The following is a 23,945-nucleotide window of genomic DNA, read 5'->3' on the forward strand; positions in this document are numbered from 1 at the left end:
CGCATCTACAAAATGCTCTGAATCCCAAGTTGCTTATGGATATTGGGTTCCTGGAACACTAGCGGCGCTAGGTTTCAGTTAATTTCTAGTATGACGACATAGTCTAGAGCGCGTCAAAGCTACGCGCCTGGAGCTCATAACAACTTCAATTCATCTCAAGCTCTCCATCTAACCCCGAACGCCGCTATCTTGACCTTCTCTCCATCATGGTTAATTACCTATCCACCCCTGTTGGAAGCGCAGCTACGAAAGTTGGCCTCGGCGTTCCATTGCCTCTTCTCGCACCCGCGACAGCGACATGGGCGCTTCCTTTCGCAGCTTACTATGTTTTCTTGCAGAATCGCATTACTTACCATCGTATCACAACTGAAACGTAGGCGCATATTCTAATCAAGGCACAATAAAGTCGCAATTGCACTGAGAAGGGATCGCTGATAATAGCCAGGCTCATGGGAGACACAGCAGACGCCACACAAGGCACCCAGGATTCGCTCTACGTAGCAAACCGCGCGCAGCTTAACTTCGCCGAAAACGTACCTTTAGTGCTCGCAGTTGCAATTCTCGCAGAGCTCAACGGAGCGAACAGGTGACAAGATCATCTCCCACACGTAGATCTGTGGAGTTGACATTATGTACTAGAACATACATCAATTATGCGCTCGGTACACTATTAGCGTTTCGTATCGGACATGCTGAGTTTGGCTTGATGATCAAGGATTGCAAGGGCCTGGGAAGGCCTCTCGGGTATTACGGCACGCAGACGGTGCTATTGACATTGGCTGGATATACGGCGTATCTTGTCAACAATTACTGGCAGATCTAAGTGAATGGATGTCATCTTACAAGAGACCACAAAAAGACTAAAGATATACGGGTACCTAGGTAGTTATGGTGGGTAGTGCTTAGTATTTCCAAAATATCATCTGCTCTCTCATGTACTATGATGGCATTGTTGGTGTGTTATCTACTTCTAGAGTAAGAGCGTCTTGTGCTGTGGTATACAATCTGAAACCTAGGCATTACTTTGAATTTCAGGCGATGTTGAGCCTGCAGCCTTGTTGACGTAGCTGTGGCTTCAAGGTGCCAAGCCATTGCAACGGAGGAGAAGTGTCGCTTTCCAGAGACCCCACCAGATCGTTCAACCCACCCTATTCATACCCCAAGCTCAGCCATATTCGCCTTGACTCCCCCGAAACTCTCGGAACGCATAGTCCTCCTTTTGTGAACTCCAACACCACCAATTCCCCGGCGGCAGGATGGAGGCAGCATCTGCGCGCATGGCCGCCCGGAGTCGTTACGGCGTGTTCCCGGAGGCACCCTCATCGCCGCTACAACGCTTTATATGTAGGCGAGATCCAGTCGCCCTGCTCTATCCATGCACTAATACAGTAGCAAACAGTACAAGCATGCGATCCCCAGAACTTTGAGCCCAACCTTGCCCTCAATCTTGAAATTTCCGACTTGATCAATAGCAAGAAAGGCTCCGCGTAGGATGAAACCACTCAGCGCGCATATAACCAAGGACTCACGACTTCATAGGCCTCGAGAAGCAGCTGTCACGATTGTCCACTATGTCAACCACCGCAATCAAAATGTTGCCCTTCTCGCACTTAATGTACGGCCGCGCTGCCCTGCCTCAAGCGACACATGGCTTACTGTGTTATAGCTCCTCGATATCTGTGTCAAGAACTGCGGTTACCCTTTCCACCTCCAAATCAGCACCAAGGAATTCCTCAATGAGCTCGTACGCCGATTCCCAGAGCGCCCTCCGATGCACTCGTCGCGTGTCCAGACCAAGATTCTCGAGCTGATAGAAGAATGGCGGCAAACGATATGCCAGACATCGCGGTACAAGGACGACCTTGGCTTCATACGAGACATGCATAGGCTGTTGAGCTACAAAGGCTACATATTCCCGGAAATACGGAAGGAAGATGCGGCAGTGCTAAACCCGAGCGACGTATGTTTATCTAGGGCTGGATATTGAGGCCGGATTGCTGACACTATACAGAACCTGCGGTCAGCAGAGGAAATGGAAGAGGAGGAGCGAGAAGCGCAATCAGCGAAACTCCAGGAACTGATCCGCCGAGGAGGGCCGCACGATCTACAAGAAGCGAACAAGCTCATGAAAGTAATGGCGGGCTATGACACACGGAACAAAACAGATTGGCGCGCAAAAGCTGCTGATGAGGTTGGCAGAATCCAGCAAAAGGCAAAAATACTCGAAGAGATGTTGCAGGGTTACAAGCCAGGAGATCAAATCAAAGAAGGCGATGTCTTCGAGGTAAGCTAATCGGATACCGTGCTTAGTCGTTTCCTCGTTGACTGTAGCAAAGGAACTTGCCAATGCACTAGCAAGCGCACAACCAAAGATTCAGAAGATGTGCGAGGAGGATTCCGAGGACCATGAGGCTGTGGCGAAGCTGTTCGAGATCAACGATAGCATACACCGGACGATAGAAAGATACAAACTCATCAAGAAGGGAGATGTTGAAGGCGCGAATAGAATCCCCGTAGGCACCCTTGGACGCAGTGGTGCTGGAGTGTCGCAGGGCCCTAACAACACGCTCAATCTCATCGATTTTGGGGACCCAGAACCTGCACCTTCAGCAGCTGTGGAGGCTTCAGGCGCCTCTCAGCAACCTGCACAGAAGGGTAATGCTCTAGAGGACGACTTGTTGGGCTTGTCATTGAGCGGAGACTCTTATGGACAGTCGGGTAGCATATCATTAGGCGGTTCGAATGGCTCCGGTAGGCATCTTAGAAAAATGAGGTATACTGTCAATGCTAATTTTAACCAGTTTTAGGAATGTCTGGAATGGCCGTGCCGCAATCGCAGGCTCAGCAGAAGACATCTGCACAACAGATCAATGACCTCTTCGCATCAGGTCCGGGCCCTACGCCACCTCAGATATCGTCGCCTCCTCCATCTGCTTTCTCCCAACCTTCTGTACAACCAGCTCGGTCGCCAGATCCTTTTGCTGCTCTAGCATCAACGCCTCGACAGGGTTCGCCGTTTCAGTATCAGCAATCGGTCAAACCACCACATGCTGCACCTGCTTCTGTTGATCTACTGGGGGGCGCCATCTCCGCACCGACATCGAATTTGGCGCAAAGCAGCAGCAATGCTACGAATGATGACGAAGAATGGAACTTCGCTTCTTCTGTACCAGACACTAGCAAGGAAATAGTGGTGACCGACACCGACATCAACGTGCTCTTCAACATCTCTAGAGAAACAGACACGGCTCTCTTAATTCAGTCTCGAGTATCGAACAACACACCCTTACCTATTTCTGGTCTCACTCTTCAGGTTGCCGCGTCAAAGGTAAGCGAATTCTTTTTGACTGTTGCTCAACTCGATTTCACAACTGACACCCCATAGGGTGCACAACTTCAGTTGGAGCCACAGTCTGGTGTCATACTAGCACCTAACCAGAAACACGGTATCACGCAAAACATCTGGATACACAACGTCCAACGGGGGACAGGCAATAGCGTTAAGATGAGGTGGAAAGCATCTTATTCCCTCGGTGGACAGCAGAAGAACCAGATGGGGGAGATTGCGAGTCTTGGTGTCTCATAGCGGTTCCGGTCAAAAGTTAGCGGGTTGGGGAAATATTGGTGCATCTGCAGCGGCATTTTGGTGAGCGTTTGTTCTCTCATAGCCTAAGGGCTGTTTCGAGTTGTGGTAAGGGGATGTCTTCCGAGGTTGAAGATAGAAGATATGGGCAGGGGTCTGTAGATCACCCAAAAGACATCGCCACGATCAGTCTTGGCACTGGCACTAGCTCTCTATCGATAACATCGTGAATTAATTCATAGTTGCCCCTCCTCAACTATCCACCCAACTCGTACATTTCGCGTCTGCTACACTTCTTGCCAAACCTTTCCGATTCGACTAGGCAGCCTCTCAACTCTACCCGAAATGGTCCGCCACAAAAAGGACTTCAAGTCCAACAATAAATACTCCAACAAGCCAACGAAAGCGCGCGGCCCGCCTCGTCCCCGCCGCGAATCCGATGCTGACGAGGAGCAAGACGCGGCAAACCCTCGACCGGCGAAACCTGCATTCAAGGCTGCATGTTGGGATCTTGGGCATTGCGACGCGAAACGATGTTCGGGGAAGCGACTGATGCGGTTGGGCATGATGCGCGAACTACACGTGGGGCAAAAGTTTGCAGGTGTAGTAGTCAGCCCAAAAGCAAGGAAGATCGTGAGCCGCGAAGACAAGGAACTCATGGAACAGTACGGCGCCGCCGTGGTTGAGGCGAGTTGGAACAGGATTGACGAGGTGCCGTTTGGACGTATAGGCGGGAAATGCGAACGCCTCCTGCCCTACCTCGTCGCTGCAAACCAAACAAACTACGGTAAACCATGGCGGTTAAACTGTGTCGAAGCCCTCGCCGCGTGCTATTACATCTGCGGACACCCTGAGTGGGCAGAGAGTATACTGGAGACATTCAGTTATGGGAGGGCATTCTTAGATATCAACGCGGCATTACTCAAGCGCTACGCGGCATGCGAGAACGAGGAGGAGATTAAGAAGGCGGAGGAGGCGTGGCTGGAGAAGATTGAGAATGAGTGGAAGGAGCAAAGGCAGGAGGGCGCGGAGGAGGACGAGTGGGCGGGCGGAAATATGAACAGGAGGATTATCGACGAGAGCAGCGATCAAGATGAAGATGAAGAAGGAGAAGGAAAAGAGGACGAGGACGAAGATGAAATCGACCCGCGCAACCCATACGACCTCCCCGAGTCCTCGGATGACGAAGAGGAAATGGCGGAGTTGAGAAGACGCGTTCTCGCCTCGAAACCCTTTGCCAACCCCGCACCCAAAGACGACGAGGACGAGGATGAGAAGAAGGCACCAGAGCGCATACCTCGAACCGAGCCTGCGCTGCCGAGTAACTCCAAAGAGGCCAAAGAGGATGACAGCGATCCGCCAGCGGAGGATGCGGGAGATGACGAATTCGATAACTTTATGGCTGCACAGCCAACGACGGATCGGACAGGTATAACGAGCACGCAGAGATCGAAGGCTATGGACAAGACGTACAAAGCTACATTTTCGAGTGCGAAAGTGAAGGCACCGAGCAAACAGGGCTACTGATAGAAGTAGAAGTAGTAATAGTGCGAATATATCGAGCATGGCGGAGATGAGATGGATATGCTTCATCCTCATTATATCTTCTTGCACTCTGCAATGTGCTCTCTTCTTTACTTGAGAGATTCGTATTCTGTCTCACAGTCATCGCACCCAGCAGTCTATACGCCACGACTTCTACGTGTTCTCCTGCCTGCCTGCTTGTATGCATCCGTCCATACCCCTCCCCAACTCGGAACTTGCCAGTTTAAAGCAATATCATCATCCCCTTCACACAATGAGGAGAGTTACTTATTATGTCAATGCCGTTGTATGTCACTGTGTTTCTGGAATGAACGGGAAAGAAAGAAGAAAAGGAGAACGGGTAGTTGTGCCACTTTCTTGTAACAAGTTTGACTTTCTCAGAGGTGGATTTAGCAAGGTACTAACTAAATTTCTTAGGGTATTAATTGACATTTCAAACTCAAATTAGCATCTAAAGAACGACCGGGGAGGTCCAAGGCGGTGCATGTACAGAGGTCTTTTGTAGGACATACCGAGGACAGAAGAAAGGAGGCGGACAGGGGCAGGGATTGCTTTTCTTTTATTAGTCACGATGTAATATCTAAGTTAGGGAGAAGGGGAAGACAGCGCCGTAAGCACATTTTCCGGGTCTTATGTCGACAATAAGAGGTTCAAGTATTGGGGCTGTTAGAACGACCCTTTGTTCTCTCACAATCAAAGACGAAGGTTGTGTGAACCCCGTCAATTACTAAGGGTGAGAAAGCAGGATATCTATCTCCGCATAGGAGAACCTCTCAACTTCTAACTTCAGTATGATTAGCTTCTGTTTATCTGGTCCGACTATATTGTTAAGTCACACGATATAAACTCCACCTCCTTCTCTTATTATCTGTGCGTTAACAAACGATAGTTTTTTTTAATACCCCTACTTACCTTTTTAGAAGCTCTAACAGTCCTTTTCCGTAGATAATATGTTCAACCCACTCGATAATTGTTTGTCTCGTTCAGAGCTCCTTTAGCAACGAATGCTAGTTTGCCCCACTATTCTGACATATAATAAAAGTCTCGACCAGCTAATGCTACACATCTCTGTATATGCCAGCCTCGGTCATGCTCTAGTCGAGATGTGTTCAGCGAGTAGGTTTCTTGGATATCGATTAGGTCACTTAAATGTCTAATTGAAAGGTCTGAAGTGCTTGAACCTGCGTGAAGTCCGCGGACATTGAATCGCGTCGACGCCCCGAAATCTAACCGCTATCTAAAGTAGCAGACTGAGCCTTGCTTAATGACCATGCAGCTGGCTAGGTGTTGTTATATGACAGCCCCAGAGCGGCTCTCATCCGATGTTTTGAGCTGGGCGAACACGGTTCTAGAGTGAAAAACCCCCTTCGTTGTAATCTATGCCTAGTCATCAGATGTCAAACTAAGAGCATCACTAACAACATCACAGTATTGCAAAGGAGCTGACAGGTCTATGTAATGCTTTTCCGTTCCGTAAAATCATGGAAAATATGGATCCTACCTAAATGAGGAGGAACGAGGAGAGAACCGTCGGAAGGGGTATCGTAGAGAGAGAAGAAGAAGAAGAAGGAGAAGAAAAAAAAGCACCCGACCCGCCAAATTTTCTCCCACTGTGAAGACTGTCAGGCCTCTTTGTGTGCTGAGGCAGCCACAATTGCCGCATCGTCAGCTTAAATCGACCTCAAACCACTCCCATGATCACCTTTGCCGGTACCACAACCTAGCATGTCCCTCATTGGAGCCACACTTGCCGTTGACCATCGCAAACCCATAATGTGTGTTCTAGATGTACCACATGACCTCCTTGAGGCCACGTGCGTTCTGCATAGCCATGAGGGGGGCGATCTCGACGTTCTGCTTGGAAGAGGATCCAGTGGACGACTGCTGGTCGGCCTTGGACTCCTTCTTGCCAGAGGAGACGGGGTTGTCATTGAGATGGGCTCGAGCGCGGTCGGCAGCCAGGTGAGCATAGTAAACGGCCGGGTGAAGTGATACCGGAGTCGTGGATCGGACGTACTGGTAAGAGTGCTCGAAGATGAACTGCTGCAACTCTGCGGACGCCCACTCGCCTTCGTTGAGTATGCACTGGTAGTGAATAGGGCGAGCTGTACCCTTGATTGCTACATGCGAGCAGAGGTAAAAGTCGAACTCGAATGGATGAGTGCAACCGGACTCTACCAAGGTTCCAGGAAGAGGGTTGTTGTTACGGTCACCCTTGCCAGCGTCAGGGAAGAAGCGGATATGGTGGCGCTTGCCAGCAATGACAACGGTGAACTTGGGCATGTCTTTGCAGCCCAACTTCTTGAAGCACTCCTTCATGTCCTTGACCTCCTCTTCAAGTACAGCAGCATACTGTCCCTCAGATACACCATCTCGGATGTATAGTACGCGCTGAGGAGCCCTGCCCTGGCCGATTTTCTGAATCCAGTTCTTCACCATGTACCCGAAGTGGTTATCGATGTTGGCGGTCGTGACCATTTCCACACGGTTGCCATTGGTCTGCACCTCAGCCCAATACTTGACGAAATTCGGATCCAAGGAGACGGTTATGGCGGCGAAGGAAGCGGCCTCGGTGGATGCAGCACCTGGAGCGGGATGGGAGACGTCAGCACCCACAACCATGGTAGGAACTAAAGTTCTGGAGTCAGTTTTTGTCTCTTATTCCTTTTGCTCAATGAAAACTTACTTGAAGCGGACCTCGGAGCGACTTTGGGGATTAGCTGAGACTTCGTCACAGATGTGGCACCACCGAGCTTTGCGTTGACCTTCATACAGACATTCGAGATGTACTGTGGGGAGGCAGACATGACATGCTTAGCCTGAAGGACTTGAGAAGCCACGCCAAATCGGATGTCGCACGACTTCTTGATGCGGCGATACACATCGACGTTGCGGTCGTTGACGATGAAGAACAGAAGCATAGGTGGCATCGCGTATCTGAAGTATGTTAGTGGAGATCTTTCGCATACCACGACTGTGAAGGTAACCAGCATCACTTACCTATTGCCGGTCTGGTTCCACACCTTCTGGACCATCTCCCCACCATCACTCAGGTTGCCAGGACCCATCCAGGGCTTCTTGCCGTGCTGGGGATGGGCCACGATAAGTCCACCATGTCCCTCGTAGATTTGAACAAACTTCTGGGCGAAAGCCTCGACCGCCTGAACAGGAGGGCTGCCACGACCTTGGACTAAAAGTTGAGGTACAAAGTCAGTATATGTCTCACATGAAACTCGTATACCAATGTTACTTACTGCAGCAGATGCCCCAAGCCTTTACTGGGTGATCCTTGTTGTTGATTGCGAACTTTCGGCCATCTATTTCGAGTCAGTACTCATCATTGTGGTAGCGAGGAGGGGTGTGGGTACCTAAACGCCAGCGACCTGCAATGAGGTCTTGAGGCTTGATAGTGGGTTCCTTGGAGCCTGCACCAAAGTGGACGGTCGGGGAAGGAAGGATACGAGCCTTAACCTTGGCGGCGTTAGGGCTAACCTGCAGACCATAGTGCCTCAGGTACGGATCACTAGGCCAGTTGAGAAGGCGGACACCCTGCTGCACTGCAGCCCAACGATCCCGGGGGAGAGTAACAGCAAACTTTATCATCGAGGAGGTCTGCGTGTCGGAAAGCTTGATGTTGTATCGCTGGTTGGTGTCGATCTTGAGGACATCAATGGGCATATAGACAGGCCCCTTGCGAATCTTCTTGGTCATCCTCACAACAGGAACGCCCGGCATGCAGTTGATATTATACTTCTGCCTGAAGTAGCTGGAAACGGAGATCTGCCTCAGGCGCCGAGGATCGACATCGGGCTGGCGATCATCGGGATCAGGGAAGGTAGCCTCGTTGGCGTCCATGTTGACGAACTCGTCGATAGTCCACTGGGTCGGGGTTTTGGTATGGGTAGTAGAAACACCGACGCGCTTGAAACGACGCAGATCCTTCTTCAAGATGGAGTTCTTCCAGTCGCGCTTAGCCTCCTTGAAGCGCTGTGAGAATTGAGGAGGAGTGCAGTTGAAGACTTGACCGATAGCACGGGTAAGCTCCTGGGCGCGCCAGAAAGTGCCGTTGGCGACGTCTACGTTGACCGAGAGGGACTTCTGGAACCTGTCATCGAGGACGGGGCGAAGAGATGCGAAGACACCTTTGAAGGCCTCAATACCACCGCCAAGGTCAAAGCGCTGCTCGCCGCGCTGGAAGAACGACTTCTTGATTTGGGTGTACTGTTGAGACGGCCACTCGCGCATGACATGGTCGAGGAAGTTGATAGTATCAATGCACTCTGTGGACCAAGATGCTTGGCCGTTGAGGAAAGCTTGCATATGGTTGAAGTCAACCTGGCGAGTCCAGCGGATGTGAATCGTATGCTTGTTTCCGCGGGCTCCTTCCCTAGTGGGCCGGCCCTCTTCGGCATCGAGGTCGACTGTGATGCGGGTGTCTTCGCGATCAAGACGCTTGCTAGACCAAGAAAGCCTGTTGCCATCCCAGACCCAGAGGTTGGTAGGCTCGCCGAGGGCAGCCTTGACAGGGTTGGAGTTCCAGATCTTCTTGAGAAGAACACGCTTGGTGTAATCGCGAGCATCGCCGGTGTAGTTGAGCTTTCTGGTGTTAGTAAATAGTTCATGATAAATGTTGCAAGAGAAAACTTACATCGTACTGATGAACGACCGTGTTCGGGGTCTTGACGACATTAAAGGTGTTGAGCATGATGCCACATTCCCTGCCGTACTGGTTGAAGTTTTTGGGGCGATGCGGCAGCGCATGCGGGATTTCAATCTAGTATTCAATGTTAACATATGTACGGGTAGATGAAGATATTGAATGTGTTGAGAGTGATCAGAGTAAGTGTGCAGTACATGACAGAAGGTGATGATGGAAGAGAAAGGCCTTATATGCTCTCAATCCGAAACTGCACGGCCATACCGAGAGTGGTAGGGTATGAGCTCGAAGTTGTTTACATGGTAAGGCAGTGTGGAGATGGAAGGCGAGTATTTGCGAGGAAGTTTGCATGCATATGCTGGCCAGGGGAGAAAAGCGTTTGTACTTACACCACGAGCCGTGTACCAGCCAGAGATGCCAAGGAACTCAGATATGTTCTTCAGGTCGGTGGGCTTGGTGTAGTCGATGGCCTTGACGATGGGGTCGCGGTTGCCGTCAAGGCGAGGAATTGAACGCTGGGTGGGATCGCGCGAAGCCGATGAAGAGCCATTAGAAGAGCCCTGAGACTGCTGCTCGTTTCGGGCGTACTTCTTTGGTGGACCGGCCATTGCGTACTCTGAGCGGAATGTTAGCCTTGGTGCAAGAAACGGATCAGGAGTGGCGTGCAGCCACACGGCACGCGCGACGGTGACATTCGTACAATGCGAAGGCCTGATAGGAATGAAGTGGGGTACGTACCTTGATTTTTGACCTGAGTCCGTGAGGAAGATGGGTGTCGAGATGTCTGAACTGGACGGCTGATCTGCTTGAGAAGGGTTAGTAAGGCTGTTCAGAAATACAAGCTGCGCACGTGTGTGCTCACGGTAGTGGTAAACAGACAAGGGCGAGCGATTTGAGGTTTGAAGCGAGGTAGACGCACGGGAACCCCGTAGTGTGAGGCTGATTGGAGTGTAGTGGTGGAAGAAAGGACGAGGGTTGCGAGGTGATGGGAAAAGTGTAAAAGCTGAGATGTGGTGGGTGTGTGGATGGGTCACGGCAAAAGAGGCAAGTGCGACAGGATTGCCGTGGTAACGCTGAGCCCGGTGGCGCTGTGGAAGGAAGTGACGGTGAAGCCGGCTTCCAATGGTATGGTGCGCAAGGAAATACGGCAATGATGATGCTGAGGGTAGTACGTACCGAAGATGCTCAGCACACAGAGAGAGACTGCATGCAGTGGTGTTGACTACTGCGGTGACGAGCTTGCGAGACTAGCTCTTGTTATCGTAGAGAAGGGAAGTTGATATTGTTGTTGTTGCCGTTGTTGTTGGTGTCGTCGAGGAAGCCTTGGTAGCAGTGGAAGGGTTTGTAGTCGAGGAGGATAAGGGAGAGGAGGAGTGTTGTGGTGGTGGAGGAAAGTCAGTAGGAGGTGGGGATGGGCTGTTTATATGGAGGCTCTACGGCTCTGTATCGCGCTACGGCAGTAAGCGAGGATCATGCGGTGTACAATGAGGGTGAGAGAAGTAGATCTGAGGGTGAGAATGGTATATAATGAGGTGAGAATTAGGGCCGACGTTCCTAGACGAGATGATGCCCTTCTCTTACCTTAGTGAGAGAGCGATCAGACCGAGAAGAACTTCAGACGATGCCGCAAGTCAGGCACACGGAAAGGTAGACAGAGGTCGGTATTAGAAGACAAGGGCACCTCTTCGACAAAAGGGAGAAGAAGAAGGAGAGGGCTGAGCTACCAAATCTAGTGTGTCGCTGGTGGAGATTGGCTAGTAGAAGGGGACATAGGAGCTGTTCTTGAGCAGTATCTGGTAAAGAGCCCACAGTGTTCAACACCGATCTGGCCAACCATCAAGAACATCCAGGCAACAAGTCGGACCAGGATATCGGGGGAACATCCTCCAGTATACCTAGATACTCCAGAGAGACGACCCGAGAGCACCTTAGGAGAATAGTCTTTTCAAAGCCTTGACTCGATCGACATACCTCTTCCATGTCTGCTCGCAGCACACTCGTACCCCTGTAGCGTGCAGCTGTTCCAGAAGGAAGCTTCCCGGTTACTCCACTGTGGCATACCTGTACTCGTATTCAGTTCCTTTGCAAATGCCAAAAATTCACCTCCCCAAGGCTTTCAAATCCAGCGAAGTCCATGCCATGATACACCAGTAGGGTGCTGGGTGCCTTCGATTCCCGGTACGCGATGCAGCAAACAGCCAACATCCGACAAAAGCATCACCCAAAGGCTTTCGCGCCAGGGCACACCCACCGTGCTCACCTTCATGACTCTAAAATTGGATTCAAAAAGCACAAAAGGGTCTCAATATTCCAGAGAGGCATTCAAGTTAGTATCTGGGGGAAGTGGATAGTGGATTGAGGAAGGAGCATGTCTCAAGGGAGGGCGCGATGTTAAACCTCGCTCGCTTACATCATGCTTCATCGGCCAATGAACCTGCACGCTTCTACTTCTACTCATAACAGCGACATAAGAGTGGCACAATGCTCTTTTAAACTTCATGATATAGGTTGATGTGAATTGTGTTGCACTACAAGGATTCGAATGCCTCTTGCATCTGCTCTTGGGTTGTCCAAGTCTTTTCAAGTCGCTCTTGAGGCACAAACACATCACAAAAACACATGCATGACAGTTTTCAAGGACTGGTCGAGATTGTAGTATGAGATCGTTTTGCTTCTACACACGCGATGCATATAAATGCGTCACCTTTAACTTTGAACATATGAGGAGAATGGACTAAGGCCGACCAGACCCAACGCCACGCTCAGAAACCTGCCAAAGAGGTACTGCCAACCCAGTATCATTACAAAAATCCGGATTTCCGGCAATTCTTCCCATCTATGCATGCTTGCAGTCTTTTCCAAGTTTGCTGAATAAGGAAAGAATATATACGCCACCCTATGCCATTCTAGGAACCCAGCCTGCTTTCAAATCAAGCGCTTCTGATTAAATGATTCAAGAGTGAGGTATTGAGATGTACTGTTCTGTACAAATTCTCAAGGTCCCCAAGCGAGTCCACCAGGATGTGCGTGAGGATTCCCATACTTCTCCTGGATGCTAGCCAGCTGCTGTGCCGTCGTAGGTGTCGTCCCCCATCGCTGTGGTTGCAGTTGACCCTGCGCCGCAGGCAGAGGTATACTCGCAACACCCCTCAGCAAGTTGACCAGGCCCTCTGCCTTGAATCGCGTTTCTCTATACGTATGCGCCGGCGGAATAATGCCTAGCAAGAAGTTGACTCCTTGAGGCAGGCCGACGGGTGCACTGCCACCCGTCGCCATGTTCCGCCTTGCGGCATCCAGACGACGACCTGCGGCGCCTTTCAAGGGTGACTCGCCACGAGCGAGTTTGCGGGGTTGCGCACTGTCGTCTGCATCCTCGAGGGGGCGTTTCGGTGACTGGCCGACAGGGAGCAAGTTCCCGAGATGTGGTGAGTTCGTTAGGCCCGGGGATACAAGTCGTTGCTGTTCTTCTCTAATCTGCGGTGGTATAGCAGGCATCGGCTCCTCGACGGATGACATGATGGAAGGCATTACAGGCTTCATCTGTGTTCGCGGGGAGATGATAGGGCGGACGGTTGTAGGGTCGAAGGTCGGGCCTGCGAAACGCTGCGAGAAGCGGTAGAGTTGGGGATCCTCGGGGAAGAGGGTGGTCATGCGCTGCTCTAATTTTGTGATTTGAGTGAGCTCGCCGAATTGCGATTCGTACTCGTGGAAGAACACGAAGAGCGATTTTGCTCGGTGGATATTCTCCGGTTTTGCTGTCAGCTTTCCCACAACGGTTTCGAACACGGCGCGAGCATCTGTATAGGTCAGTACAACGCAGGTAGAATGTTAGGGAGGAACTTACTTGTTGAGTCATTCAGCTTGATCAAGTGCTTGATATACTCCAACGCAAACTGCTCATCCTCCGGGAAGAGTTTCATACCGCGCTCGAAGATTTTCTGTGCCGCCGGATCTTGGTAACAGTGATGCTCGATGAGTGCACTTGCGACGTACGCTTCGCTAAGCAGCTTGCCCTTCTTACGAGCCTCGGTGAACACACCACGGAAACCGGCTATGTCTTCCTTTGGGTTTCCTTTGCCTTGGACACGTCTGATAGCTCGCATCAGAGCAATCCATGCGTACGTGAGCGTCTTCTTGAGAACATGTGTCTGTGCATTGTACCCGGCAGAAATAGCCTGCAGTTGGGTTTGGAAAGCGTCGTCTTTTTCTTTCAGACGTCTCGCAATCTGGACCTCGTCGTCGTCATCTGCGTCATCGGCATTTCTCTGTGCAATTGTGCGGGCCGCTTCATCGGCCATCTTCTGTGCTTCAAACTGTTCCCTTGCTCGCGCGATCGAGTGCTCTTCTCTCTTCTTGACCTGTGCTGTAAGGTCGTAGAGAGTGTCCAAAAGATTCATGTAAGGCTCTCGTACAGCCTTGCCTTTAGCAACGACGCCCGGTTGGCCGTCTTCGAAATCTGTACGAAGCTCGACCTGATTAGCTTTCTTGAAAGCGAGAAGGCAGCTCTCCGGGTTGGCCTCGATGCCATCGGCCAAGAATTTGTCGCCTTCTGTTGGTAATCCGTTCTCGAAGCACCACTCGGCTGCCTCATACCATAGTTCTGACCAGAAGCGAAGAGGCATTAGAGCGCACTTATACAGATGTAGCACGCGTTTATTATAGAGGTCTCGGTCATCCGTTGCGCATTCAATAGGATCGCTCCTCTCCCAGTGGATCCAGTTCTTCCATAGTTTGACTTGATTCATATAATCCTCATGCCCATCGAAACCCGGCGCGGGTGGTAGTTTAGGCAGTGTAGTTCGGTTGACACCTCGCGTAATGTTATTATCGAGGACGTTAATGGCGCTTCGCGCGGTCATGTAAGAGGGCGACTTTTCCTGGAGATGTTTCCGACCCTGTGAATGACATTAGCACTTGACCATTCGTGAGCAGTAAGCGAGAAAACAAACCGTAGCCTTGTTCAAGCCCATCTCAAACTTGTCATAGTCTCGCCAGATCTCCATTGTAGCGTTGTGTGGAATTGAAACGGCCCGCTGATAGACCTTTCGTAGCGTGTCCATCTTCTGCATGTCTTGCCAGTTCGTGCCACCAAGAATGCCTGGCCCGGTCTTGAGCATCTCTATGTAGTCAAGCCAGAGCTTTCCAGCAGCGACATCAATACCGACCTGACCAAGCACGAACTCATACGCCTGAATAATAATTTGGCGGTTTTGGCCATTTGGGTCAGTGGTCAAGTTGTAACGACGGCGGATGAAGTCGATATAAGACGAGTATAGTGCCACATAGGGAGCTAGCGGCACGGAGCGACCAAAGATATGCTCCACCTTTGAAAGCTCGTCAAGCTCTGTCTCAAAGGCAATGTACTCGACCCATTGCTCGCCCTAGACATATTAGCGAGGTCACATGAAACATGATCCAATGGAGCTTACTGCTGTGGGGAAGACCGCAAGGAAACGCTCAAAGGCAGCTCGCGCATCATCGTGCTTATGTCGCCTACGGTGCTCCTCAATTAGACTTAACCACGCTTCGATGTCACCACGCGGATCTTCAGCAATGCGGTCTTCAAGGATGCCAACACGGTCCTGCGGAAGACGGGCCTTTGGTAAAGAAGCAGAAGTGGGAGCAGGTGTAGCTGGAGCAGCGGACTGGCGTGCTGAAGCGACGGTCAAGGGGTCTGGAGCACCTGGCTTAGTAGCATCTGGAACAGGCGCATTGCCATTGAGAAGACTAGTAGCAATAGAAGGAACAGGCTCTTGGACAGTGACAGAAGCAGAAAAAGATGCAGCAGCCTGATCTTGTGCACTATGTAACTGTACATGAGGTGTGGGAAGTGTATTGTTTGGTGTGTTTGTAAATGAACGCTGTGGTGATGCAGCAGCAGCTCCAGGAGCATTCAGCAGTGTTCCGCTCGCCGCCTTCGGCTGAGTAGCAGGCTCCTCGTCCTCGTCCTCGCTCTCGTCGACAAAACCACCCACGGTACGCGGCCGCTTCGACGGCGTTGGCGCAGCGGAAGCGTCAGCAGAAGTTGGCGCGGGTTGGGGCTGCAACCCAATCTCGCCCTCACCGTCAGCGGCAGGCGGTGGTGTGTTGGCTGCAGATTCTGGCATCGATGCCGACTGGTCGGACACATGTGGGGAGTAGGCCGTGTTAGGATCGTATTCCTCTTGATCGGCGGGCGCGTCGTTCGTTGTATAGGCAACTGAAGGGTCGTACTCTTGCTGCTGCGCCTGGAGAAAGGCGAGCTCAGCGTCGTCGGCCATGGCTGCAATTTGGGGAGTGTACTTGGCTAATCGTCAGAACTGATCGAATAGTAATAGAGGAGATATTTATTATGGATTGCGCACGTGTGGGAAGGTCGAAGACAATGAATCTCTTTGTCGCGTGTTTCGTCGGGAAAGAGCGTGCGGAGTTGCGCAAGGAAGCAGACAGTGCTTTCACGGCCTTGATTGCGCTTTTGGCAGATGCAAAGGCGGCGCACGTAGAAGTCGAGATGCGCGGAGGATTAGAAGGTAATGCGCAGTGCTCGGGTGGTGGTGGAGCGAGCGTCGCAGTGAGATGGGTAGAGGTCGTCGAGTTCGGCTCCGCGGTTTGTTCTCCAACGAGGGCAGCCATGGGCCTTGGCATCTGTGGCTAGTGGTGCTGGAGCTTCGGCGATGTCATCGTTCAGGTACCGAAGGCTCCATCAGCAGCGTTCACTACAGCTTAGGCTATTCACTCCCCTTTGCTTGACTATGGGTGGCCGGGACCTCCGGTAACACGACTCACTCTGAAAGGCGCATTTGTGGCTCCACAAATTCTATCCTCGCGCCTCCCATGTTTGGCTGCTAGAACAGCTACCTACCTGAAGGACTCGACTCGACCATACCACAAACATCCACTATGAATATTACGCTCCCACGGCCAACGGGCGGGCCCTCGAACTTCGGAGCGACCACACCTTCGCGACGAAATGAAGCCCGAATGCCGCGCTTCTTCAAGCGCCTCTTCAAGTTTCCACAAATGGACTTCGAGATGGCCATATGGGAGATCATGAGCCTAATAATAGCACCAAAGAAAGTCTTCAGACAGATCTACTACCATGTACATCTCCCCATATCCTTGAACTTTGCAAATCAGCTAACGGCCGCTGTAGAAACAAACAACTAAGACCTACCACCGACCCGACCCCTCCTTTACCTACCTCCTCTCCTTCTTCCTAACCCTCACATCCCTCGCCTGGGGGTTTGCCTACGCCAGCGGCTTCACACAGACGCTCCACATAACCCTCGTATTCATCTTCGGCCACTTCCTGCTCCTGTCCCTCGTCACGGCGACCCTGTTCTTCTTCCTCGTTGGCCGCCTCTTAGGGCCTGGGAACTCGTTGCTGCCAGGACGGAGACGGGGGTTGTATAATCTAGGCGAAGTGGAGGGAGCAGCGGGAAAAGAGGAGTTGGAGTTTGGGTATTGTTGGGATGTAGCAATTCGGGCGTTTGTGCCAGTTTGGGTATTTCTATACGTGGTGCAGTTTTTGTGCATGCCGTTGGTTGGCACGGATCACTGGTAAGATCAACCTTCCAAACGAAAAGAATGGTACTGATATAGCTAGGGTCTCGATCCTCCTTTCAAACTCGCTCTACCTCATCGCTCTCAACTACTATTTCATTATCACCTTTCTGGGTTATAATGCCCTACCGTTCTTGCACCACACGGAGCTCCTACTCGTCCCGATCGCCGTTACAACGATACTTTGGTTTGCGTCTTTATTCGGCTTCAACATGTCAAGGCATTTTGCGCCGGTATTATGGGCGGGTGCGCGGTTACGAAAGCATGTTTGAGCGTAGCATGAGGAAGTGAAAGAGAGTGTCAAGCGCGACGGACAATAGGTCTAGGCTACGATACCATGAGCTGTTTGCATTTAGTAGCATGTAAAAAAGAACGGGGGAGCTTTGAGACTTTTTGAGACTGAAGATACTTGGCATGAGACGTCCTGGGATGGGTGGTTTGGGTTTCGGGCTGATGTGACATTTCTAGCGGGCGTTTATTAACAGCGCGCATTTTGAGTCAAACTAGCCCTGGGCAAAAATCGGCAAGTATGTATTAGAACACTAGCCCGTGTAAAATTATATATATACAGTGAAGTTGTGTTTATATGCATATCCCTACATTCTTGATAACATCGTTGCAGGGTTTTGTACATGACCTATTATCAACACACATATTCTTACAAAGTCCTCTTCTCATGTTTCTCCTCGTAGCACTGAACCCGATCACCTATCTTGAAGTCTTCCCACTGGTCAAACGAGATACCACACTCGGTATCCTTACGCATTTGCTCGACGTCCTTCTTTTGGTTCTTGAGAGAACTAATAATGCCTGCGCAACTACATTAGCACTCGCCCGAATAGATAAGTCGAACTAGGGAAAAGAGTGCAAAACTTACCATCGTGAACAATCTTCTCACCACGGAGCACCCTCGCCTTGGTCCCTTTGTCAACCAGCCCATTGCGAACCTTGGAGCCAGCGACTTTCATTGTCTTCCTACCCCCGAGACCAATTTCAAAGACAGCAGCAATCTCAGCTTCGCCCGTGACTTTCTGGATGACCTTCGGCTTCAGCTTTTCGCTTAGCAGGTCCCTCACATTCTCCACGACGCGGTAGATGATATTGCTGTCCAGGATCTTGACGCCCTTCTCCTCAGCAAGCTTAGCGACATGGTTAGGAATTGAGGTATTAAAGTTGATAATGTGCCCTTGCGCATCGGCAGCGTGCGAGATGTCGAATTCTGAAGGCGGGCCGACACCGTGGCGCAGAATGCGGGCCGACACTTCTCCATTGCCGAGGGCAGAGATGGAGTCGACTACTGCTTCCACGGAGCCAGAGACGTCTCCTTTGACGATGAAGGACACGACTTCCGGTCCTGCTACCTTGGTCTCTTCCACTACCGCCTCTTCGCCATTTGCAACAGCCTTCTCAGCAGCTTCTTCGGCTTCGCGACGATCAGCTTCGAGACGGCGTGATTCGTTAATGGCATCCATATCGCGCGCCATCTGTTCTCTTTCTACCTTCTCGGTGCGAAGGTTAGAAACCGAGGTCGCTTGTTGTTCATGGGCTGCTTGTAGGACTTCGTCGCCGGCAATAGGCTGATCGCGCCAACCGTCCACCTCGACAGCTACACCGGGCCCAACTTCCTCGACCACGACACCAGCTTCGTTGCGCAAGCTGCGTACGCGCGTCCATGTCGTGCCGGCAACGAGAGCCGTGCCTTGCCGAAGGGTACCGCTGCGGACTAGGACGGTGGCTACGCGACCGGACTTCTTGGTCGTACCTTCCAGTACCCATCCTTCCACGGCTGCTTGAGGGTCGGCGCGATGATCGAGCATTTCGGAGAGTGTTGTGATCGCTTCCTCAAGCTCGGGGATGCCTTGTCCAGTCTTTCCACTAACGCAGATTGCTTGAACGTCGCCGCCGAAGTCTTCTATTTCGATACCGTGGCGACCAAGGTCGAGCTTGACAGCGTCTATGTCGGCTTGCGGCTTGTCTATCTTATTAATAGCAACAATCATAGGCACATTGGCTGCTTGAGCGTGCTTGATAGCCTCGACAGTCTGTGGCATGACCGAGTCATCAGCTGCAACAACTAATACAACGATATCGGTGACGTTGGCACCACGAGCGCGCATCGTCTCGAAGGCAGAATGGCCGGGGGTGTCGAGGAAGGTAATCTTCTTGCCATTCGCTAGTGGCACGCTGAATGCACCGATGTGCTGTGTAATGCCACCGAACTCGGTAGCAGCAACGCTCGTCGAGCGCATGTAGTCAAGAATCGTAGTCTTGCCGTGATCAACGTGACCCATGATTGTGACAACCGGTGGTCGAGCAGGCAGCTCGGCATAGACCTCAGGCTCAACTGCTGGTGCGGGGTACAAATCACCGTCATCCTCTTCGGCCTGAAAAACGGGCTCAAAGTTGTACTCCTGCGCAATGAGACCAGCGTGCTCCGCGTTCAGGATATGGTCATTTTGCACATCTTCGAAACCTAGCTCTTCCAGCTTATGCACGAAGTCTTCGACCCTCAGCCTTAGGGCCCCAGCAAGATTGGCCACACTAATGTACTCTGGTAGAGAAATAGGGACAGGGTCGTTCTTTGCAATCTGTGCAGCCTTCTTTGCTTCTGCTCGCATCCGCTTGCGCTCCTGTTTATTAACGCGCGGGCGATCATCTTCCTCTTCCTCGTTCTGTTGCACACGGCGACCCCGATAGCCTCCCTTCCGCCGCTCTGGCTCTTCGTACCGGTTCTTGACTTCCACAGGCTCGTTAAACTCGAATCGACTCCGTCGTCGATCTTGTTCCACGTTACGACCTCTCCGATCCTCGTTGTCCTGGACTTGAGAAGGCTTTTCCACTTGCATGCCACCCTTTTGTTTCCTTGCCCAAGCCTCTGCCGCGTCCGCAACTGATTCTTCGTGACGTTGAGATTGTGGTGGCCGGTACATTGTTTTTCGCTGTTGCTGGTCTGGCTGCTCACGTAGCGTCGGCTTCCTCGGACAGGCAGTGCTCATGTGGTCTATCGATCCACAATGCCAGCATTTCCGTTGTGCATCTGTGTCCTTTGCGAAGGGCTTAAATGGCTTCGACGGGCGACTGCTAGTAGTGGCGGTATCTCCTAGTAATTTGGCTATCTCGTCTTGATCTAGCATACTTCTCCGGGGAGCAGGCCTCGACACTGGCGGCGGTCGTCGCTCGTCCAAGCCAAACTGCGCGCGTTCCGGTTGTGGCTCGTTCCGCCGCCTCAGATGTGCAGAACCGAACGCTGGGGTGTTCACTTGCGGTCTTGAGTCCATGTTGACTTTAAATCGATTGTTTGGCGGAAGTCTGTATTCCGATGACCGCTCTTTGCTACCATCTCTTCGTCCCAGAGGGGCGAATCTGTCCCTGTTCTGATGGCGGCCAGGTGCTTCAAAGACACCCCCTCTGTTCATCGGCCTTCGTTCGAGGGGAGGCTGCCGTTGCGCTTGCGGAGCTTGCTGACCCAAGGATGGTTTCATTCTCTGGGCCGGTGACACATAGCCTCCCTGTGGCTGCACGGGTTGCGTGTATGGAGCGCTCGCCGCCAGCGCTTGTCGCATTCGCGCTGCCTGTGAGACGGGCCGGGCGGGTGGGTTCGCATCTTGGTAGATGATTCCTTCGGCTGATTGAGGGGATCTACTAGATGAGTTCAATTGCCTCCGCTGCGTCGAGTCTGAAGATGGGGGGAGCGTATGCGCAACTGCCAGTTGACGAGTGGCGCAAAAGATGCAGATGTCGCGGGTAGAAGATACCTACAGGACAGTTAGATATATCCTCATGAGAAGAAGCCATGGAGCAATCTCATTCTTACCCGAAGTCCACGCGCTCTTCGCATTGTCGGATGTGATGGGGATTGGATGATTGCGGCTCCGTCCAAAAGATTTGAGGGTTGAAGGTCCCCTCGACCGCTAGCCGGCATATCCCTGCCGATGACAACTGACCATGCCGCCACTGGTCCTCCTGAAGTATCTGCGCATATGAACTTCGTTCGTGTGAACATGCAAATCTATCTCACTACTTTACACGATGAGGAGCAAAAACATCAAGGTCTATTTCGGCGAGGGCAGCTATTTGTACGACACCGCAAATTGCGTCATTTTCATGTGTATAGTGCCTTTAAACGTAAGAGTAGAGTCGTGATTCTGAAAACATGTTTCAACCGCGTAATACATTCAAAGCCTATTATAATTAACAAATGTCCGTGTTAGTCCCGTGCCTCCTTCATCCTCACCCTGACCCCATCAGAAGGACGCTCTGTCAAACTCAGTGCATGTCTCACGAAGCCTACCCCACCCCTCTCCTTGTCCTCCCACGTATTCCCAATGCCCTCCATCTTCTCGTATCTCTGCACCAACCTTACAATCACATAGCCAGCCTCTGTGAGTGCAAATTGCTGGCCGATACATATGCGCGGTCCTCCATTGAACGGCAGATACTCCCACCCACTCTTCCTACCATCCCATCTGTCAGGCTTGAACTCATCGGCATCCTGGCCCCAGAGGTCTTTGCGCCGGTGCATGATATACACACTGTAGTCGACTTGCTCGCCTTTCCGCACATAGATGGGTGCAGTACCGTCTGGGCCGCCGCCGGTAGGGAGGGTAGTGTCACGGAGGGCGCGGCGGCCGTTGAGGGGGACGACGGGGTAGAGACGTAGCGTCTCGTTGATGACCCATTGAAGGTAATTGCAGCCTTTCAGGTTCGAAAAGGTAAGGGGTTTGGAATTTCTGTAGGTTCCGAATTCCTCTTGGATGATCGCGCGCAGTTTGGCGTAAACATCGGGATGCTGAATGAAGAGCATGAAGACGTATGAGAGTAGGGAGGCCGTTGTGTCACGACCAGCAAGGAGAATCGAGATTAGGTGAGAACGAAGTTCGATGGGGTTGCGAGTTGACTCAACAAGCGCGTCCAGAAAGACGTACCTTGGTTTTCCATGTGATGTTGTTTGGGTGGAAGTCTTCTCTTTTGAGAGCGCAAGCTGGACATAGTGGTCGATGAAGGTGTGGCAGCGGTTGCAGTGCTCCTTAAATGTCTTATCGTAGACAAGCCAATACCCTTCACCAAGACGAGAAGCTTTAGCGATGGTGTTTTGAGCTGCGTCGAATGAAACAGCGAACTCGTGCTCGCTGACGGTCATAGGAGCTTTGCTTGAAACATAATCGGGTAAAAGTGAGAGCTGGGAGTCTACGCTCTCGCCGAACAGGAACTCAGTCGCAGAGTCGATTGTCAAGCGGAAGAATAGCGGCTGCAGGTCGATAATGTCTGTCCATCCATCCTTGTTCGCAGGTATAACCCGCATCATATCTTGCACATGGCTCTCCTCGAGCTCGAGATCGCTCACCTGGTCTCGAGCAAACTGTGGTCTCAGCAACGCTCTCGCATGCTCCCATTCTTTTCCGTCTGTAGAGAACTGTTCTAATGTCAGCGACCGCTCCAACGCAAACATCATTCCACCAACAGCAACAGAGGCCGGTAACTTACGATGCCCCACCCAAGAAGGGGAGAAAAGTTTCCATTCCTCCTCTCCCCCAGTCCAAAGTCCTTGAATTGCGTAGCGAGTATAGCCTGGATGTTCTTGGGCTCCATGGTGAAGTAATTTCTAGCACCCATAAGATGCTGGTAGAACGTGGACACTGGTCTGCCCTTCTCGGCAGAGGCATCGTCAACACGGCCCTTGAGATACTGGGGTATGCGCTGTTCCTTATCCGCTTTCACGATCTTGAAGACATTTTGAAGGCCGAGAGGATCAATGCTTGCGATACGATGCGGTGGCTGGCATCCGAGCTGGCGAGCGGCGGCAGCATGCCGGCGTGAATCGAGAAAAGACGAGATGATCTTATAGATTATGAAGGACACGAAAGCCCATATGGCTAGCAGAATTGAACTGTGCATCTTGGAGCGTAAGAGTGGCGCGCAATAGAAGTTGAGAGAGGATTCGACGAAGTAAAAGGGTTCAGACCAGGGCTTCGCGTCAGTGAGCTAGTAGTCGCCTAATTGTTCACTCTTGAGCAGGATCCTACTTCTATTCGAGTGAGATTGATGTCATTTTATATGGATGAAGTATTAAGCTGCAAACACCCCGCTTGTCGGTAATTGCCTTAGCACACGGAAGCCGGGTTGACTCTTTGTTTCATAGCCCGCCTTGCATGGTGTGGCAGTCTCGACAACCGGACTCGAAAATCCCGAAAGTCCTTGTTCTGCCTAAGAAGCCTGTACATATGTAGGCATGCAGGCAATATCATCCTTCATCCTTCATCGCTACATCCATCTCCTACCTAGTTTGCCAGGGCGTCCGTCTCCTAGCAGCCTATGACGCGTGACTAGTAATCGGCTTGTGATTGCAAAGCGGCCGGGTACAATGATGTCTCCGCGCGGCCTACGACCTCATGGAATTTAGCAACCAAACAAGCTCATTCTGTTGTGGGTGCAGGTAGACGCGAATCGCGATCGTACGGGAAAGGAAGGTGGCACGTCGTATAACGGTGAGAAGTCGTGCCGATGTACGAGGCTGCTACAGGTTACGGTACCGGTATGTACCAATCGCCAAGAATCCCGAAGGCCGACTCACATGCTAGAGACAGGCAACAAGGAGGAAGCGGCCTGATAAAGGTCCGA

The 23,945-nt window shown here is 51.7% G+C and overlaps 8 protein-coding genes across 8 annotated transcripts; 4 read left to right on the forward strand and 4 right to left on the reverse strand.

The window, feature by feature from the left end:
* Nucleotides 1-206: 206 nt before the first annotated feature.
* K460DRAFT_289220 (uncharacterized protein) lies at nt 207-823 on the forward strand (the record flags this gene model as incomplete). The annotated part of the gene is made up of 3 exons (XM_040929105.1): nt 207-373; nt 446-586; nt 640-823. The coding sequence occupies 3 exons, from the start codon at nt 207-209 to the stop codon at nt 821-823; spliced, it is 492 nt and encodes a 163-aa protein (XP_040786541.1).
* Nucleotides 824-1,128: 305 nt separating this feature from the next.
* On the forward strand, nt 1,129-3,836 carry K460DRAFT_368850 (ADP-ribosylation factor-binding protein-like protein GGA1). Its single transcript, XM_040933855.1, has 8 exons — nt 1,129-1,344; nt 1,400-1,487; nt 1,540-1,615; nt 1,667-1,960; nt 2,012-2,284; nt 2,337-2,751; nt 2,802-3,328; nt 3,386-3,836. The coding sequence occupies exons 1-8, from the start codon at nt 1,257-1,259 to the stop codon at nt 3,584-3,586; spliced, it is 1,962 nt and encodes a 653-aa protein (XP_040786542.1). The 5' UTR covers nt 1,129-1,256; the 3' UTR covers nt 3,587-3,836.
* Nucleotides 3,837-3,845: 9 nt separating this feature from the next.
* On the forward strand, nt 3,846-5,434 carry K460DRAFT_368852 (DUF367-domain-containing protein). Its single transcript, XM_040933856.1, has one exon. The coding sequence runs from the start codon at nt 3,929-3,931 to the stop codon at nt 5,108-5,110; it is 1,182 nt and encodes a 393-aa protein (XP_040786543.1). The 5' UTR covers nt 3,846-3,928; the 3' UTR covers nt 5,111-5,434.
* A 1,476-nt stretch (nt 5,435-6,910) lies between these two features.
* On the reverse strand, nt 6,911-10,393 carry K460DRAFT_290850 (eukaryotic translation initiation factor 2C 2; the record flags this gene model as incomplete). Its single annotated transcript, XM_040929238.1, has 7 exons — nt 6,911-7,758; nt 7,815-8,065; nt 8,129-8,318; nt 8,383-8,445; nt 8,497-9,724; nt 9,777-9,902; nt 10,175-10,393. The coding sequence occupies 7 exons, from the start codon at nt 10,391-10,393 to the stop codon at nt 6,911-6,913; spliced, it is 2,925 nt and encodes a 974-aa protein (XP_040786544.1).
* Nucleotides 10,394-12,423: 2,030 nt separating this feature from the next.
* Nucleotides 12,424-16,342, reverse strand: K460DRAFT_342818 (Suf-domain-containing protein). The gene is made up of 5 exons (XM_040931206.1): nt 16,130-16,342; nt 15,215-16,066; nt 14,735-15,166; nt 13,630-14,680; nt 12,424-13,582 (listed from the first exon to the last, which is right to left on the reverse strand). The coding sequence occupies exons 2-5, from the start codon at nt 16,043-16,045 to the stop codon at nt 12,780-12,782; spliced, it is 3,117 nt and encodes a 1,038-aa protein (XP_040786545.1). The 5' UTR covers nt 16,046-16,066; nt 16,130-16,342; the 3' UTR covers nt 12,424-12,779.
* Nucleotides 16,343-16,664: 322 nt separating this feature from the next.
* On the forward strand, nt 16,665-17,599 carry K460DRAFT_408299 (UNC-50; the record flags this gene model as incomplete). Its single annotated transcript, XM_040937147.1, has 3 exons — nt 16,665-16,865; nt 16,918-17,324; nt 17,371-17,599. The coding sequence occupies 3 exons, from the start codon at nt 16,665-16,667 to the stop codon at nt 17,597-17,599; spliced, it is 837 nt and encodes a 278-aa protein (XP_040786546.1).
* Nucleotides 17,600-17,985: 386 nt separating this feature from the next.
* On the reverse strand, nt 17,986-21,165 carry K460DRAFT_408300 (translation initiation factor-like protein IF-2; the record flags this gene model as incomplete). The annotated part of the gene is made up of 3 exons (XM_040937148.1): nt 17,986-18,137; nt 18,205-21,082; nt 21,142-21,165. The coding sequence occupies 3 exons, from the start codon at nt 21,163-21,165 to the stop codon at nt 17,986-17,988; spliced, it is 3,054 nt and encodes a 1,017-aa protein (XP_040786547.1).
* Nucleotides 21,166-21,396: 231 nt separating this feature from the next.
* Nucleotides 21,397-23,294, reverse strand: K460DRAFT_397165 (cytochrome P450 52A12). Its single transcript, XM_040936144.1, has 2 exons — nt 22,812-23,294; nt 21,397-22,740 (listed from the first exon to the last, which is right to left on the reverse strand). The coding sequence occupies exons 1-2, from the start codon at nt 23,220-23,222 to the stop codon at nt 21,535-21,537; spliced, it is 1,617 nt and encodes a 538-aa protein (XP_040786548.1). The 5' UTR covers nt 23,223-23,294; the 3' UTR covers nt 21,397-21,534.
* Nucleotides 23,295-23,945: the final 651 nt, after the last annotated feature.

The sequence above is a fragment of the Cucurbitaria berberidis genome (assembly GCF_010015615.1).
Source record: "Cucurbitaria berberidis CBS 394.84 unplaced genomic scaffold K460scaffold_4, whole genome shotgun sequence".
NCBI lineage: Eukaryota > Fungi > Ascomycota > Dothideomycetes > Pleosporales > Cucurbitariaceae > Cucurbitaria > Cucurbitaria berberidis.